The sequence below is a fragment of the Nymphaea colorata genome, unplaced genomic scaffold (genome assembly GCF_008831285.2).
Source record: "Nymphaea colorata isolate Beijing-Zhang1983 unplaced genomic scaffold, ASM883128v2 scaffold0664, whole genome shotgun sequence".
Classification (NCBI taxonomy): Eukaryota; Viridiplantae; Streptophyta; class Magnoliopsida; order Nymphaeales; family Nymphaeaceae; genus Nymphaea; species Nymphaea colorata.
The window spans coordinates 1-15000 of NW_022205170.1; the positions used below are offsets into that span (position 1 = coordinate 1).

Consider the following 15000-nt stretch of genomic DNA (forward strand, 5'->3'; position numbering starts at 1 on the left):
AAAACGTACTTCTATTTATTGACAATATCTTTCGCTTCGTTCAAGCGGGTCAGAAGTATCTGCCTTATTAGGTGAATGCTTCCGCCGTGGGTTATCAGCTACCTGAGTACAGAAATGGGTTCTTTGCAAGAAAGAATTACTTCTACTAAAGAGGGATCTATAACTTCCATTCAAGCAGTTTATGTACCTGCGGACGATTTGACTGATCCTGCTCCTGCCACGACATTTGCACATTTAGATGCTACTACCGTACTATCAAGAGGATTAGCTGCCAAAGGTATCTATCCAGCAGTAGATCCTTTAGATTCAACGTCAACTATGCTCCAACCTCGGATTGTTGGCGAAGAACATTACGAAACTGCGCAAAGAGTTAAGCAAACTTTACAACGTTACAAAGAACTTCAGGACATTATAGCTATTCTTGGACTGGACGAATTATCCGAAGAGGATCGTTTAACCGTAGCAAGAGCGCGAAAAATTGAACGTTTCTTATCACAACCCTTCTTCGTAGCAGAAGTATTTACTGGTTCTCCAGGGAAATATGTTGGTCTCGCAGAAACAATTAGGGGGTTTCAACTGATCCTTTCCGGAGAATTAGATAGTTTTCCCGAGCAGGCCTTTTATTTGGTAGGTAATATCGATGAAGCTACCGCGAAGGCTATGAACTTAGAAGTAGAGAGCAAATTGAAGAAATGACCCTAAATCTTTGTGTACTGACTCCTAATAGAATTATTTGGGATTCAGAAGTGAAAGAAATCATTTTATCTACTAATAGTGGCCAAATCGGCGTATTACCAAACCACGCCCCTGTTGCCACGGCCGTAGATATTGGTATTTTAAGAATACGCCTCGACGACCAATGGTTAACGATGGCTCTGATGGGGGGGTTTGCCAGAATAGGCAATAATGAAATCACCATATTAGTCAATGATGCGGAGAAGGGTAGTGACATTGATCCGCAAGAAGCTCAGCGAACTCTTGAAATAGCTGAAGCTAACTTGAGTAAAGCAGAAGGCAAGAGACAAGTAATTGAGGCGAATTTAGCTCTCAGACGAGCTAGGGCACGAGTAGAGGCTATCAATGCTATTTCGTACTAGCTGATCTATCGTACTAGCTGATCCACATAATCCATAAGAATCAAAAGTTCTGTTTATACACCATATTGGATTCCGTACAATCAAGTAGAATCAATCTGATTGATGTAACGAACAAGAGTAGTGAGCGGGATAGGAATAAGGGAAAGATACAAAATCAATAAAAGAAAAGGGGGTAGAAAAACTTATTAGATGCCATTCATTGACTCCGGTACCTAATAAGTTCTACCTACTATTGGATTTGAACCAATGACTCCCGCCGTATGAAAGCAATACTCTAACCACTGGGTTAAGTAGGTCATTTATCATCACAAAGAGAAAGAATAGAGCGCATCGTATCGGGTATTTATTATTTATTATAGATGGAATATGGCTTCTAAGCAATATCAATCCTTGGCAGGAAACGGATTAGGGTATCGTGTTAGATCATGTAATATCTTTCTTGACAAGAAATGATCTATATGATAAGATATCTATCACAAGGGCTATAGCTCAGTTGGTAGAGCACCTCGTTTACACGTGCGCCAATGCTTTTCAGGGGAGTTCATCATGCAATCAAAGAAATTGATCTTCTCTTATTGAAATGAAAGATTGATGTCTTACTCCATTGATTCGAGAGAACAAGAGAACAATAGCCTGACAAGTATTGGGTTCGATTCAGTTCCAATTCGGATACGAAATAGAACCAACCATTGATTTTATCATTGATAAGGTGAATACCCAGTTAATTCAATGTTAGGCCTAATGAGTTAATAGGGACCTCAAAATAACCTCCTTTTGTCCTATGAACTTTGAGGTGTATGAAGTATCATATTTTACGCTTGAAGCGGAACGACAGGGACTCTATTGAGGTTGATCTAGGCCTAAGACAGACCTACGTCAAGGTAATCCTTTGAAACACTTTGGTATTGCTCCTGGATCAGAATATAAATAAAGAATCAGAGCACATGGAGCCATCTCGTTATCTTCATATAAAGATAAAATATGGTGGACTAACTGATTGATCCATCAGTTGATGAAAGAGCCCAATGCACAAAAATGCATGTTGGGTCTTTGAAACAGTTCGAATCATTTCGATAATAATCAGTTTGATCTGTTTTACCGAGAAGGTCTACGGTTCGAGTCCGTATAGCCCTATACCTATATAATATATTATTTGATTGATGTATTGTATGCTTTTGTAGAGTAGAATTTTGTACCCATTTTATCATCTCATTAGCGCGGCCTATGGCCGGTTGGGCCATATAAGGCCATATAATATATAAATATAATATAAAGAAGGCATTCCTGCGTGTACAAGAGATCCCTAGGGATCTCAAAGTTCAAAAAAGTTTATTCCATCCAATAGGCATTTTTCCAATATCGAATTACATACGACCTTTTTCCTCTTTTACTGCCCATGATGAAAGAGTGATTGATGCGCCTTAGGTATACCTAATCGCATTCAATCAATGAAGTCAAAATAATAACATGAGGCTAAAACAAACCTCCAACCCGGCCCAACCAGATAGTAGTAAGTGGCACGGATCTAGGACCTATTCTTGGATTTGTGGAAAAGAAAAGCCAGAGAAAAAAGAAACTCTTTCGTCAGTTTCGGTGTGAAATTGTATTCATATAACTGGACTAGCAAAGTCAGTAGTTAAGTAGTCATTTTTCTTTGTACAATACTAATTTTTTTGTATCTGAATCTACTCCAATTGCTCACCATTTGAATTCTACCAATTCATACTTTATGCAAGAAGATTAGGGTCTTTTGGGCTTGGAAGAGTTATGAATCTCTAGACCTAGATTCATCGCCTTTTTGTAAAACAACAATCAAAATTCATTATCTCTGAAACAATGAATTGATCTTAGTCTTATTTAATGAAAGAAATGTATCGACGTTTATTCTCTCTTCTATTTCTATGGGTATAGGTTTGGTTTATAGAATTAGAACCAATCGTTTGATAACGCACGATTAGACCAGAAATCTTTTATGGGGATCACTTCACTTATACTTATGTTATGATTTTATGATTTAAACTAAACGATTCCACTATCGGGCCACGCTCCGCCATGTGGGGATGCTGCAAAAAACTCCTTTTTTTGATTGCCCTGAAATCTAACATCTTGGTCTCACTAGGGGTTACTCCATTAACAAAACAAGGATTTTGAGTCAATCCAAATCGCGTAGCACTAAGAATTGGTCCGAAATGGAGTGACTTTTTCAAGACGTCTAACTTTAACTAAATAACTCAATAGGGGGTCAGGGTAATCCTATAATGAGTTGTTTTCTTATGTTATATGTAAATGTAAGGGTTCCTCAGAATTCAACGGATTGAGATTGAATCAATTAAGTATGAATCTGGTACAAGGAAAAGAGGGAATCTAATCGGTTCAAGCATTCCGTATCGAATTCATAGAAGATTCTACGCTCGGATCTGAAATGTTAATGAACAGAATAAAGGAATCCGCCAATGCTGCTAAGTCGCATATGTTATGCCGTAACTGTGGAATCATAAATACTGAACCTAGACATTCTATTGCATCTCACTATTATACTAGAATGAAAATCACTAATGACTATTAATACTAATACATAATAATAACTTAACTATATAACTATAACTCTTAAATAAAAAGAAAAGATAAAAAACTCTTTTATCTAAAGAAATTCCATTACCAATAAGTTCTAGTATTATAGTAGTTATATGGAGTTATTGTATGGTATATTTAGAAAATGAATTGTTTTTTCAGATTAATGAAAATGAATAAGTTTCAATTCATTAGAATTGAGAATGAATTTCATTCGTTTTTATGGGGAACCTGAGGAAAAAGAAAAATGAGAATTATTCGTTATTCTTATACTTATAATATAAGAGCATGATATGCCTACACCACACCAAGAAATAAGAAATATAATATAAATAAGTAAGTGGGTAAATAAGTAAGTGGGCTTCTGTTAGATAAATCTTGAAACAAGACATGACCCACATAAAACAAACTATGTGGTTCGATCACAATCAATTCTTGTTTCGAGTAAGCAGTTGGAGTTATGGATAAATTGACAATTACAATTCTAATTAATCAATGAATTCGGTATATTCTACATTCATAGGAGTACATCTATGTTTCTGCTTTACGAATATGATATTTTCTGGGCATTTCTAATGATATCAAGTGTTATTCCTATTTTGGCATTTATAATTTCCGGGGTTTTAGCCCCAATTAGTGAAGGACCAGAGAAGCTCTCCAGTTATGAATCGGGTATAGAACCAATAGGGGATGCTTGGATACAATTCCGAATCCGCTATTACATGTTTGCTCTCGTTTTTGTTGTTTTTGATGTCGAAACGGTCTTTCTTTATCCATGGGCCGTGAGTTTTGATATATTGGGCGTATACGTGTTTATAGAAGCTTTGATTTTCGTGCTTATCCCAGTTGTTGGTTCAGTTTATGCATGGCGAAAAGGAGCATTGGAATGGTCTTAGCTCCTGAATATTCAGACAATAAAAAAGAAGGAAAGGGTTCCATTGAGACAGTTATGAATTCTATGGAGTTTCCGCTCTTTGACCGAACAACCCCCAATTCAGTTATTTCAACTACATTGAATGATCTTTCGAATTGGTCAAGACTTTCCAGTTTATGGCCGCTTCTCTACGGTACCAGTTGTTGCTTCATTGAATTTGCCTCATTAATAGGCTCCCGATTCGATTTTGATCGTTATGGACTGGTGCCAAGATCAAGTCCTAGGCAAGCCGACCTTATTTTAACAGCCGGTACAGTAACAATGAAAATGGCTCCTTCTTTAGTAAGACTATATGAACAAATGCCTGAACCAAAATATGTAATTGCTATGGGAGCCTGTACTATTACAGGAGGAATGTTCAGTACCGATTCTTATAGTACCGTTCGGGGAGTCGATAAGTTAATCCCCGTCGATGTTTATTTGCCAGGCTGCCCACCTAAACCAGAGGCAATTATAGACGCTATAACGAAACTTCGTAAGAAGGTATCTCGAGAAATCTATGAAGATAGAACGGGGGCCCAACAGGAAAATCGATGTTTTACTACTAATCACAAGTTTCATCTTGGACGCAGTACTCGTGCTGTAAATTACGATCAAGGATTACTCTATCAATCGACATCGACTTCAGAGATACCTTCTGAAGCATTTTTCAAATACAAGAGTTCAGTATCTTCTCACGAATTAGTGAATTAAATAGGATGTTTTGTGCAGAATAACAAACGGTGGATCAATCTTCATAAATTTCATCGTCAATGTCAAATACTCATATAAATATGTGGGGGAGATCAAGAAGATGCAGGGTCGTTCATCCGCTTGGCTAGTGAAACACGAGCTGGTTCATAGATCTTTGGGCTTTGATTACCAAGGAGTAGAGACTTTACAAATAAAGCCCGAGGATTGGTACTCCATTGCTGTCATTTCATACGTATATGGTTACAATTATCTACGTTCCCAATGTGCCTACGATGTAGCACCGGGTGGATTGCTAGCTAGTGTGTATCATCTGACGAGAATACAGTATGGTGTGGACCAACCGGAAGAGGTATGCATAAAAGTATTTGTCCCAAGGAGTAATCCTAGAATCCCGTCTGTTTTCTGGATTTGGAAAAGCGCCGATTTTCAAGAACGGGAGTCTTATGATATGTTGGGAATCTCTTATGATAATCATCCACGCATGAAACGGATTTTGATGCCCGAAAGTTGGATTGGTTGGCCCCTACGCAAGGATTATATTGCCCCTAATTTCTATGAACTACAGGATGCTTATTGAATGATAAGAAACTTATCTTAGCTTACAAGACTCAAGAAGGAGTATTTTTACGTTCTTTCTCGTCTAGATAGAGTAACTGGACTCTCATGTCATTCGTATTATGATGGGATAAAAAAGGGGGGGTTCGAGGTTTATTTATATATAATTAATTCGAGTAAATTAATATTACCCAATATGCAATGCAAAGTATCATATCCATTGGGGGATGGGCGGAGCCAATAGGATGAATCAAAAGATACATCATGAACTATGTACCGCGCCCATCACTTAGATGGGCCCCGGAAAGCAAAAAATGTGGGAAGGGGCGAAAAAAATGGGAAAATTAAGAAATGAAAAGGGATCAGATTGGATTTGTACTGGATCGGAAATGATCTTTTCTATTCCTACCCCTCAACCCTCTGAACAGACGAGACTTCTGTGTCTTTCAGACAACTTCGGATATGTATGGAGTATTAACATGAGCCAAAGGAAGGATAGTAGGGACAAACAAAAAAGAAGAAGGAATATATTCCTTTGCCGATCCACAAGGGTCGGGATGTATGTTGTAGATACCTCGATGAATAACTACTAGACTATGAATGTAACGAATATGTATTGTATCCCGATCCATATTCATTTTCTCTTTGTATATATACATTTCGATACATTAACCATATGCCAGGAACCAGATTTGAACTGGTGACACGAGGATTTTCAGTCCTCTGCTCTACCAGCTGAGCTATCCCGACCGTCCTCTATACATTATCCTACTGGAGGACATGTATCTGTGTCAATTAATTTAAAGGTACTAAAGAAACATTACAAGTCCTGGGATTTCTTTTTCTTTGGATTTTTTTTAAACCTTTATTTGTAAGGGATATGAACTATGAATGATTCAATAATGGGATTCCTTGTATATCCTTGTATACAAATAATACATATACATATGTTATGGTTATGTTCGTTTGGACATATACTGCATTTAGCTGCTGAAGCAAGAGAGAAACTGCTAGGATCCGTTTGTCAAAGAGTCGAGCGAATGAATATCATATATAATTTTGACCCGCTTCTAATTTGGAAGCGCTGGCGAAAAAAGAGGATAAATGTTTAGGTCGTAAACTAGGCATTTCTTGGGGACTTGGGGATAGAGGGACTCGAACCCTCACGATTTCTAAAGTCGACGGATTTTCCTCCTACTACAAACAAATTGCATTGTTGTCAGCATTGACAGGTAGAATGGGACTCTATCTTTATTCTCGTTCGATCAGTCATTTCTCTCCCAGCCTTATACTCTGGAGTGAATGATTTTATCACTGAATATTTTATTTTTCTTTCAAATTGGAATCGATTCAGAACACAAGAGTTATGAACTAATTATTAATATATTTCATATATATTAATATATATAAATAAGAAAATAAAAAAAAATAAGGATTCGGGTTGTGATTAATCGTTTGATATTTCAGTTGATATTTCAGTACATAGGATCATCCCCTCAGAGTTCCGATGGATAGATTCTTCTACCAACCCCTCAACCCCATTCGTTGGAACAGCTTCCATTGAGTCTCTGCACCTATCCTTTTTTGATTCTCGCTTTCTAGGAAAGGAACCCTTGTTTTCTGTAAACAGGATTTGGCTCAGGATTGCCCATTTTTAATTCCAGGGTTTCTCTGAATTTGGAAGTTACCACTTAGTAGGTTTCCATACCAAGGCTCAATTCAATCAAGTCCGTAGCGTCTACCAATTTCGCCATATCCCCCTTTCTTTCTTTTGAGGCCGGGACCCTATTGTGATTCCATTCCCCTCTTTCCTTTCTGTTAGAACCATTCAATTCATTAAATACCGATCCGATATCGGAAAAAATCCTATTTTTAACCCTTTCAGCTCTACCAGACCAGTGTTTGGTTCAATCAGAACCAGAAATGATTCTATCATTGATGTATCCGCAATTCAATATGGATAGCTATATCCCACATATATCTGCCTCTCCTCCGCGCATTTTCCCTGCTCGATATGAAATAGTGGAACGGTCAATATTCTTCTTCTTTTTCCTATCTTTACGAATAAAATCAGAGGAGTGCATAATCTCATTATGATCCAGATTGCATTCTTAGGCTAGATCCGTTATAACTAAATAGACTAGCTTAGCTATAATAAGCTAAGATCACAGCAGCTTACTGAACTAACTCACTATTTTATTTTTATGTTATGTGAGTTGAGCCCGCTTAGCTCAGAGGTTAGAGCATCGCATTTGTAATGCGATGGTCATCGGTTCGACTCCGATAGCCGGCTTTTTCCTATCGATTTTTTATCCATGATTGATAATGTCTCCTTGAGATAAAGGAATAGTGAAAAGACTCTTCCCTTTTTTCTTCCAAATCTCGGGTTCCCGATCTATTATGTCTATGTCGCAGGAACTTACATTCCAATTCAATTATGAGTAAAAAACTTATTGGAGCAGTTGTATCTCTATAGAACAAATCGTGGGATACTTACTTACCATGTATACATATATACAAAATAATACGGGTATTGATACAATTCATCTAATTTCTCTTTTTAGCATTAGCACTTCAGTGGGTTTCGCTTTGTTTATCGTTTAGTTCAGTCTTAAGGTTTATCCTATTCTTTAAAATAAGGAGTCTTTATGTCTCGTTACCGAGGACCTCGTTTTAAAAAAATACGCCGTCTGGGGGCTTTGCCGGGACTAACTAGTAAAAAACCTAGGTCCGCAAGTGATCTTAGAAACCAATCCCGCTCCGGGAAAAGATCTCAATATCGTATTCGTTTAGAAGAAAAACAGAAATTGCGTTTTCATTATGGTCTGACGGAGCGACAACTACTTCGATATGTTCGTATCGCTGGAAAAGCAAACGGTTCGACGGGTCAAGTTTTACTGCAACTACTTGAGATGCGTTTGGATAACATTCTTTTTCGATTGGGTATGGCTTCAACTATTCCTGGAGCCAGGCAATTAGTTAACCATGGACATATTTTAGTTAATGGTCGTCTAGTGGATATACCAAGTTATCGCTGCAAACCCCGAGATATTATTACTACGAAGGATAAACAAAGATCCAGAGCTTTGATTCAAAATCATATGGATTCATCCTCCAACGCGGAATTGCCAAAACATTTGACTCTGCACTCATTGCAATATAAAGGGGTAGTCAATCAAATAATAGATAGTAAATGGGTCGGTTTGAAAGTCAATGAATTGCTAATCGTAGAATATTATTCCCGACAAACTTGAACCTAAAATACCCAGCAAAGGTTAGGACAATTTTGTCCCTTTTTTCGCTGAAAGAAGTAGAGGGATTTGATACGGATTTTGATCCCATTCACGTATCGCAAATGGATCAGCAGTGATATTTTCATTCACTGTCCGCTCTTTTCTTCCCCCTCTTTTTGTTCTTTTCCTTTTACGTATCACAGCACAGTAATTAGGAATAGAAAAAAATCTCTATAAAGAAAGAAAAGAAGGGTCTTTCTCTTCTCTTAGAATAACGGTATCAATTGGTATTTGATACATTGTGTGGTTGGTAACGTTGGTGAATTAGATGAGGATACGGAAAGAGAGGGATTCGAACCCTCGGTAAACAAAAGCCTACATAGCATTTCCAATGCTACGCCTTGAACCACTCGGCCATCTCTCCTACATAACCTTATCTTATTAATTATGACCCAGAAACCAAGTGAATAGCGAGTCACTCATATTATTTAGTACAGGTACGACCGATCCATTATCATATCAAACTTTTTGTCAAGGAACGATCTTCCTTCAAGTTTCGAGGGATAAAAAAGAAAAACGTATTCATCCTTGTCAAGACGACGGACGCTCCCATCTTATTGATATTTGATTTCTACCGGATTAAACCAACGGGTTGGAATGAATCAACCGATGGATCCTTTCCAGTTTCATTTCAGATTTTTCAAAAATAATCCCTCCCATGAGCTATGGATCTATTACAAATTGATGAATCATCCCATGGATTTTCATTCTATAATCTTATGGTGTCTACACGCTATGCACACAAAATGGATAGTTATCCTTACCCCATTTTTATCATGGAATGCTTATTCCATTTTTTTATTATCATAATGAAATCCAATTTTGGTTAGGTTATGATAGGATAGGTTATTGTTTATTATATTAGTATTAGAATCTGTAGAAAAAATTCCTTGATTCTTGCATTTCAATGAAATAGCTAATAGTCTCATTGGTATACTACTAAATTGGAATCGAAAATCCAACCGTATTCAAATAGTTCCTTATTGATCCCTTCCCAAAAGTACTGAGTAAAAGATCCACATTTTTTGATTTTATAATTAGTTTAATTAGTTATTAGTCTTTTTTTTTTATGTCATTTCGTATCGTACAATTCCTTTGTTGTGGGATCATTTACCCGCGAGGGGTAATGAGAAGAATTATAAAATGGATTGCAAACTATGCCTAGATCTCGGATAAATGGAAATTTTATTGATAAAACCTCTTCAATTGTAGCCAATATCTTATTACGAATAATTCCGACAACTTCGGGAGAAAAAGAGGCATTTACCTATTACAGAGATGGTGCGATTTGATTCCTTTTTTCTTACTTACCACTCTATTTCATTTATTCTTATTCTTACAAAAAGAGACACGATTCGGTATGGAAAGAAAAAGATTGGTAAAAACCTACGCTTGGTGAAGGTGAAGTTTGGAGATAGAGCAATCCCTTCTGTCGTGTATCCTCGATTGATGCAACCTCAGATGCTTCAATTGTCGATTCTAGTATTGAGCGAAAGGTTACACCTATAGGTTCTGTATTGCATGTCAATTCTACTGTAATAGTGCCAATAGGTGGCATAGGGGAAGAAGCACTACACCTAGGAATCAACAAAACGAAAACTTTGTTATATAATTCCCCTTCTTCTTATCGGGATCGGGACTACCAAGAATGGTTAGGACAACAAACATCCATCTCGTTCGTACTTTGGATACCCGTATAACCATCAAAGATCGTTGAAGTGACTAATTCCTGGAAATAGGGGGCGTTAAGAACAAAGAAATTGCTGGAGTTACCATTTTTCTCTAAGAAAGACCAACATGTTTGGTATTAAGTAAGAAAAGACCTCTTGCAGGAAGGCTGGCTAGAGATTTCTTGTAAAAACACTAGCCCCTGTCAGTTCATAAGGAAAATATTTAAATCTTTTTGGTTTTGGTTTGATTCCATGGATTATTTCCCTTAATATTATATTATGCGCAGAAGGGAGGAGCCGTATGAGATGGAAATCTCACGTACGGTTCTGGAACGGAGATTCTTGGAATGAACGACCGTAACGGATGTCAGCTCAATCTGAAGGAAATTATGCGGAAGCTTTACAGAATTATTATGAAGCTATGCGACCAGAAATTGATCCCTACGATCGAAGTTATATACTCTATAATATAGGCCTTATACACACAAGTAACGGAGAACATACGAAGGCTTTGGAATATTATTTCCGAGCACTAGAACGAAATCCATTCTTACCACAAGCTTCTAATAATATGGCCGTGATCTGCCATTACGTGCGACTATCTCTACTATAGAAATAGAAAGAAGGAAAGAAAGATCAAATCCGCTAGTATTAAAACCTCCTATTGCTAGTACTAGGAAATCTAAGGAGAAACAAAAAAAATAGGCTTTCTACATATCCATTGTCCAAAGGGGAACGATTTTTAGAAGCTGTAGCAAAAAAACAGACTTCATAGAAGCCGATATATGAAGAACTAAGTATAGCCCTTATACTAGATTCTATGGATAAAGGATCTAATTGATAAAAGAAGCACCGTAAAGATCAATTATTGAGGTTTTTGGCCGATACAATAAGACCTGCTTACTTATGTATGTCATAATATGACATAAAAGTTAGGAATCAACTTATGTAATAGGGTTGATCCACTAAGGTATTGAGCAGCGGTGTAGTATCAGATCCCAAGGAGAGTAAGTCCTTTTTTCTTATCGAAGAAAGTCTTTTTCAAAGATTCTATATGAATTTCTAGACGAAACCGAGATAGTTAACTTTCAGAAAACTCTAATGATAGAGGGAGATATCTATGCTTCATTCTTCTGAGAGTGGGAGAAGAGATAAAACTGATTATTGATCCAAATCGGAGTTTGAAACTCATGTAATTAACTTAACCTCTTCAGGTTATTTGATTTGGCTAATCCAAGAAGGGATAGATCTCCGATAAATCTCATTCAGCTAGATACGGTAGATTAAGAAAGATGTAACGCCAAAAAAGAGTTGACTGCTGAGCCGTATGAGGCAGGAAACTCTCAAGTACGGTTCTAAGGGAAGGAATTGACCTACCTATTCCGACCGGGGAGAAGAGGCCATTCGACAGGGAGATTCAGAAATTGCGGAGGCTTGGTTCGATCAAGCTGCTGAGTATTGGAAACAAGCCATAGCGCTTACTCCAGGTAATTATATTGAAGCACAGAATTGGTTGAAGATCACAGGGCGGTTCGAATAAGAACACTTTCTTTTTGAATTGAATTCACTTAAATTGTTTGTTGGATCCATCAAATAGATTGTTGCCCCGGGGGAATCGATAGAGGAATTTCATTATATCCCTTCTAAGATCGTTCTTTTTATTTCATTTGGTACCTTATAGGGGTAGACGATATATGCATATGGCACAGAATCTCTTCCTTTCTCTTAGCGATTGCTAACTAATCAAAAAGACGTCTAAAATCGATATCGGGATATTTCTTATCTTAGTCATTAGTAATGACTAATGAGAGATCTTGTGATTTGTAATGGCGTAATACGTTGCATGTAACGTAGTATACAAGTAGACCCATCTAGGCACTCATACATCGAAATATGAGTAGACTAGGTTGGGCCAAAAAGTTGTTTTTGGCTCGCGTCGGGAAGGGATTTACAAAAAAACGGTCCGTTGAGCACCTCATAGATATGTCATAATAGATCCGAACACTTGCCCCGGATAGACTTCCATATCATAATTGCTCATAATTGCTCTAGTGAATAACTAAGGAAAATTGTGGGGGATAGAAAGGAACTAATCAGAAATATATATTTCTCAGAGGTTCACTAATTACTTTACTTTTTGTTGGCGGGTCTCTTCGTATGTGTTGTCCGGAAAGAGGAGGACTCAATGATTATTCGTTCGCCGGAACCAGAAGTGAAGATTTTGGTGGATAGGGATCCCATAAAAACTTCATTCGAGGAATGGGCCAGACCCGGCCATTTCTCAAGGACAATAGCTAAGGGCCCTGATACTACCACTTGGATCTGGAACCTACATGCTGATGCTCACGATTTCGATAGCCATACCAATGATTTGGAGGAGATCTCCCGAAAAGTATTTAGTGCTCATTTCGGTCAACTATCCATCATCTTTCTTTGGTTGAGTGGCATGTATTTCCATGGAGCCCGTTTTTCCAATTATGAAGCGTGGCTGAGCGACCCTACTCACATCGGACCCAGTGCCCAGGTGGTTTGGCCGATAGTGGGTCAAGAAATATTGAATGGCGATGTAGGCGGAGGTTTCCGAGGAATACAAATAACCTCTGGATTTTTTCAGATTTGGCGAGCGTCGGGAATAACTAGTGAATTACAACTTTATTGTACTGCAATTGGAGCATTGATCTTTGCAGCGTTAATGCTTTTTGCCGGTTGGTTCCATTATCACAAAGCTGCTCCAAAATTGGCTTGGTTCCAAGATGTAGAATCCATGTTGAACCACCACTTAGCAGGGTTACTAGGACTTGGGTCTCTTTCTTGGGCAGGGCATCAAGTACATGTATCTTTACCTATTAACCAATTTCTGAACGCTGGGGTGGATCCTAAGGAAATACCACTTCCTCATGAATTTATCTTGAATCGGGATCTTTTGGCTCAACTTTATCCCAGTTTTGCAGAGGGAGCAACCCCGTTTTTCACCCTGAATTGGTCAAAATACGCGGAATTTCTTACTTTTCGTGGAGGGTTAGATCCAGTAACAGGAGGTCTATGGCTAACCGATATTGCACACCATCATTTGGCTATTGCAATTCTTTTCCTGATAGCTGGTCACATGTATAAGACCAACTGGGGCATTGGTCATGACCTGAAAGATATTTTAGAGGCTCATAAGGGTCCGTTTACAGGTGAGGGTCATAAGGGCCTCTATGAGATCCTAACAACGTCATGGCATGCTCAATTAGCTCTGAATTTAGCTATGTTAGGTTCTTTAACCATTGTAGTAGCCCACCATATGTACTCTATGCCCCTTATCCATACCTAGCTACTGATTATGGTACACAACTTTCGTTGTTCACGCATCACATGTGGATCGGTGGATTTCTCATAGTTGGTGCTGCTGCACATGCAGCAATTTTTATGGTAAGAGACTATGATCCAACTACTCGATACAACGATCTATTAGATCGTGTCCTTAGGCACCGAGATGCAATCATATCACATCTTAACTGGGTGTGTATATTTCTAGGCTTTCACAGTTTTGGCTTGTATATTCATAATGATACTATGAGCGCTTTGGGGCGTCCCCAAGATATGTTTTCAGATACCGCTATACAATTACAACCTATCTTTGCTCAATGGATACAAAACACTCATGCTTTAGCACCTAGCGCAACAGCTCCTGGTGCAACAGCGGGCACCAGCTTGACTTGGGGGGGTGGTGATTTAGTAGCAGTAGGCGGCAAAGTAGCTTTGTTACCTATTCCACTGGGAACCGCAGATTTTTTGGTACATCACATTCATGCATTTACGATCCATGTAACTGTATTGATACTACTGAAAGGTGTTCTATTTGCCCGCAGTTCTCGTTTGATACCTGATAAAGCAAATCTTGGTTTTCGTTTCCCTTGTGACGGACCCGGAAGAGGGGGAACATGCCAAGTCTCCGCCTGGGATCATGTCTTCCTAGGTCTATTCTGGATGTACAATGCGATTTCGGTAGTAATTTTCCATTTCAGCTGGAAGATGCAGTCAGATGTTTGGGGTAGTATAAGTGATCAAGGGGTGGTAACTCATATCACGGGGGGAAACTTTGCACAGAGTTCCATTACAATTAATGGGTGGCTAAGAGATTTTTTATGGGCACAGTCCTCCCAAGTAATCCAGTCTTATGGCTCTTCATTATCCGCCTATGG

At 38.2% G+C, this 15000-nt stretch overlaps 1 protein-coding gene, 3 non-coding genes and 2 pseudogenes across 4 annotated transcripts; 4 read left to right on the forward strand and 2 right to left on the reverse strand.

Moving 5' to 3' along the window:
* The first annotated feature begins 5 nt into the window (after positions 1-5).
* LOC126409610 (ATP synthase subunit beta, chloroplastic-like) lies at positions 6-696 on the forward strand (annotated as a pseudogene).
* Positions 697-869: 173 nt separating this feature from the next.
* Positions 870-10865, forward strand: LOC116245433 (uncharacterized). Its single transcript, XM_050075519.1, is given in 3 exon segments — positions 870-1014; positions 10634-10767; positions 10770-10865. Coding segments are annotated over 3 exon segments (375 nt in total).
* On the reverse strand, positions 6528-6600 carry TRNAF-GAA (transfer RNA phenylalanine (anticodon GAA)). Its single transcript has one exon. It is a non-coding gene; the product is annotated as a tRNA-Phe (tRNA).
* TRNAT-UGU (transfer RNA threonine (anticodon UGU)) lies at positions 8071-8143 on the forward strand. The gene has a single exon. It is a non-coding gene; the product is annotated as a tRNA-Thr (tRNA).
* On the reverse strand, positions 9421-9507 carry TRNAS-GGA (transfer RNA serine (anticodon GGA)). The gene has a single exon. It is a non-coding gene; the product is annotated as a tRNA-Ser (tRNA).
* Positions 10747-15000, forward strand: part of LOC126409608 (photosystem I P700 chlorophyll a apoprotein A1-like) — a 4504-nt pseudogene continuing 250 nt past the window's right edge.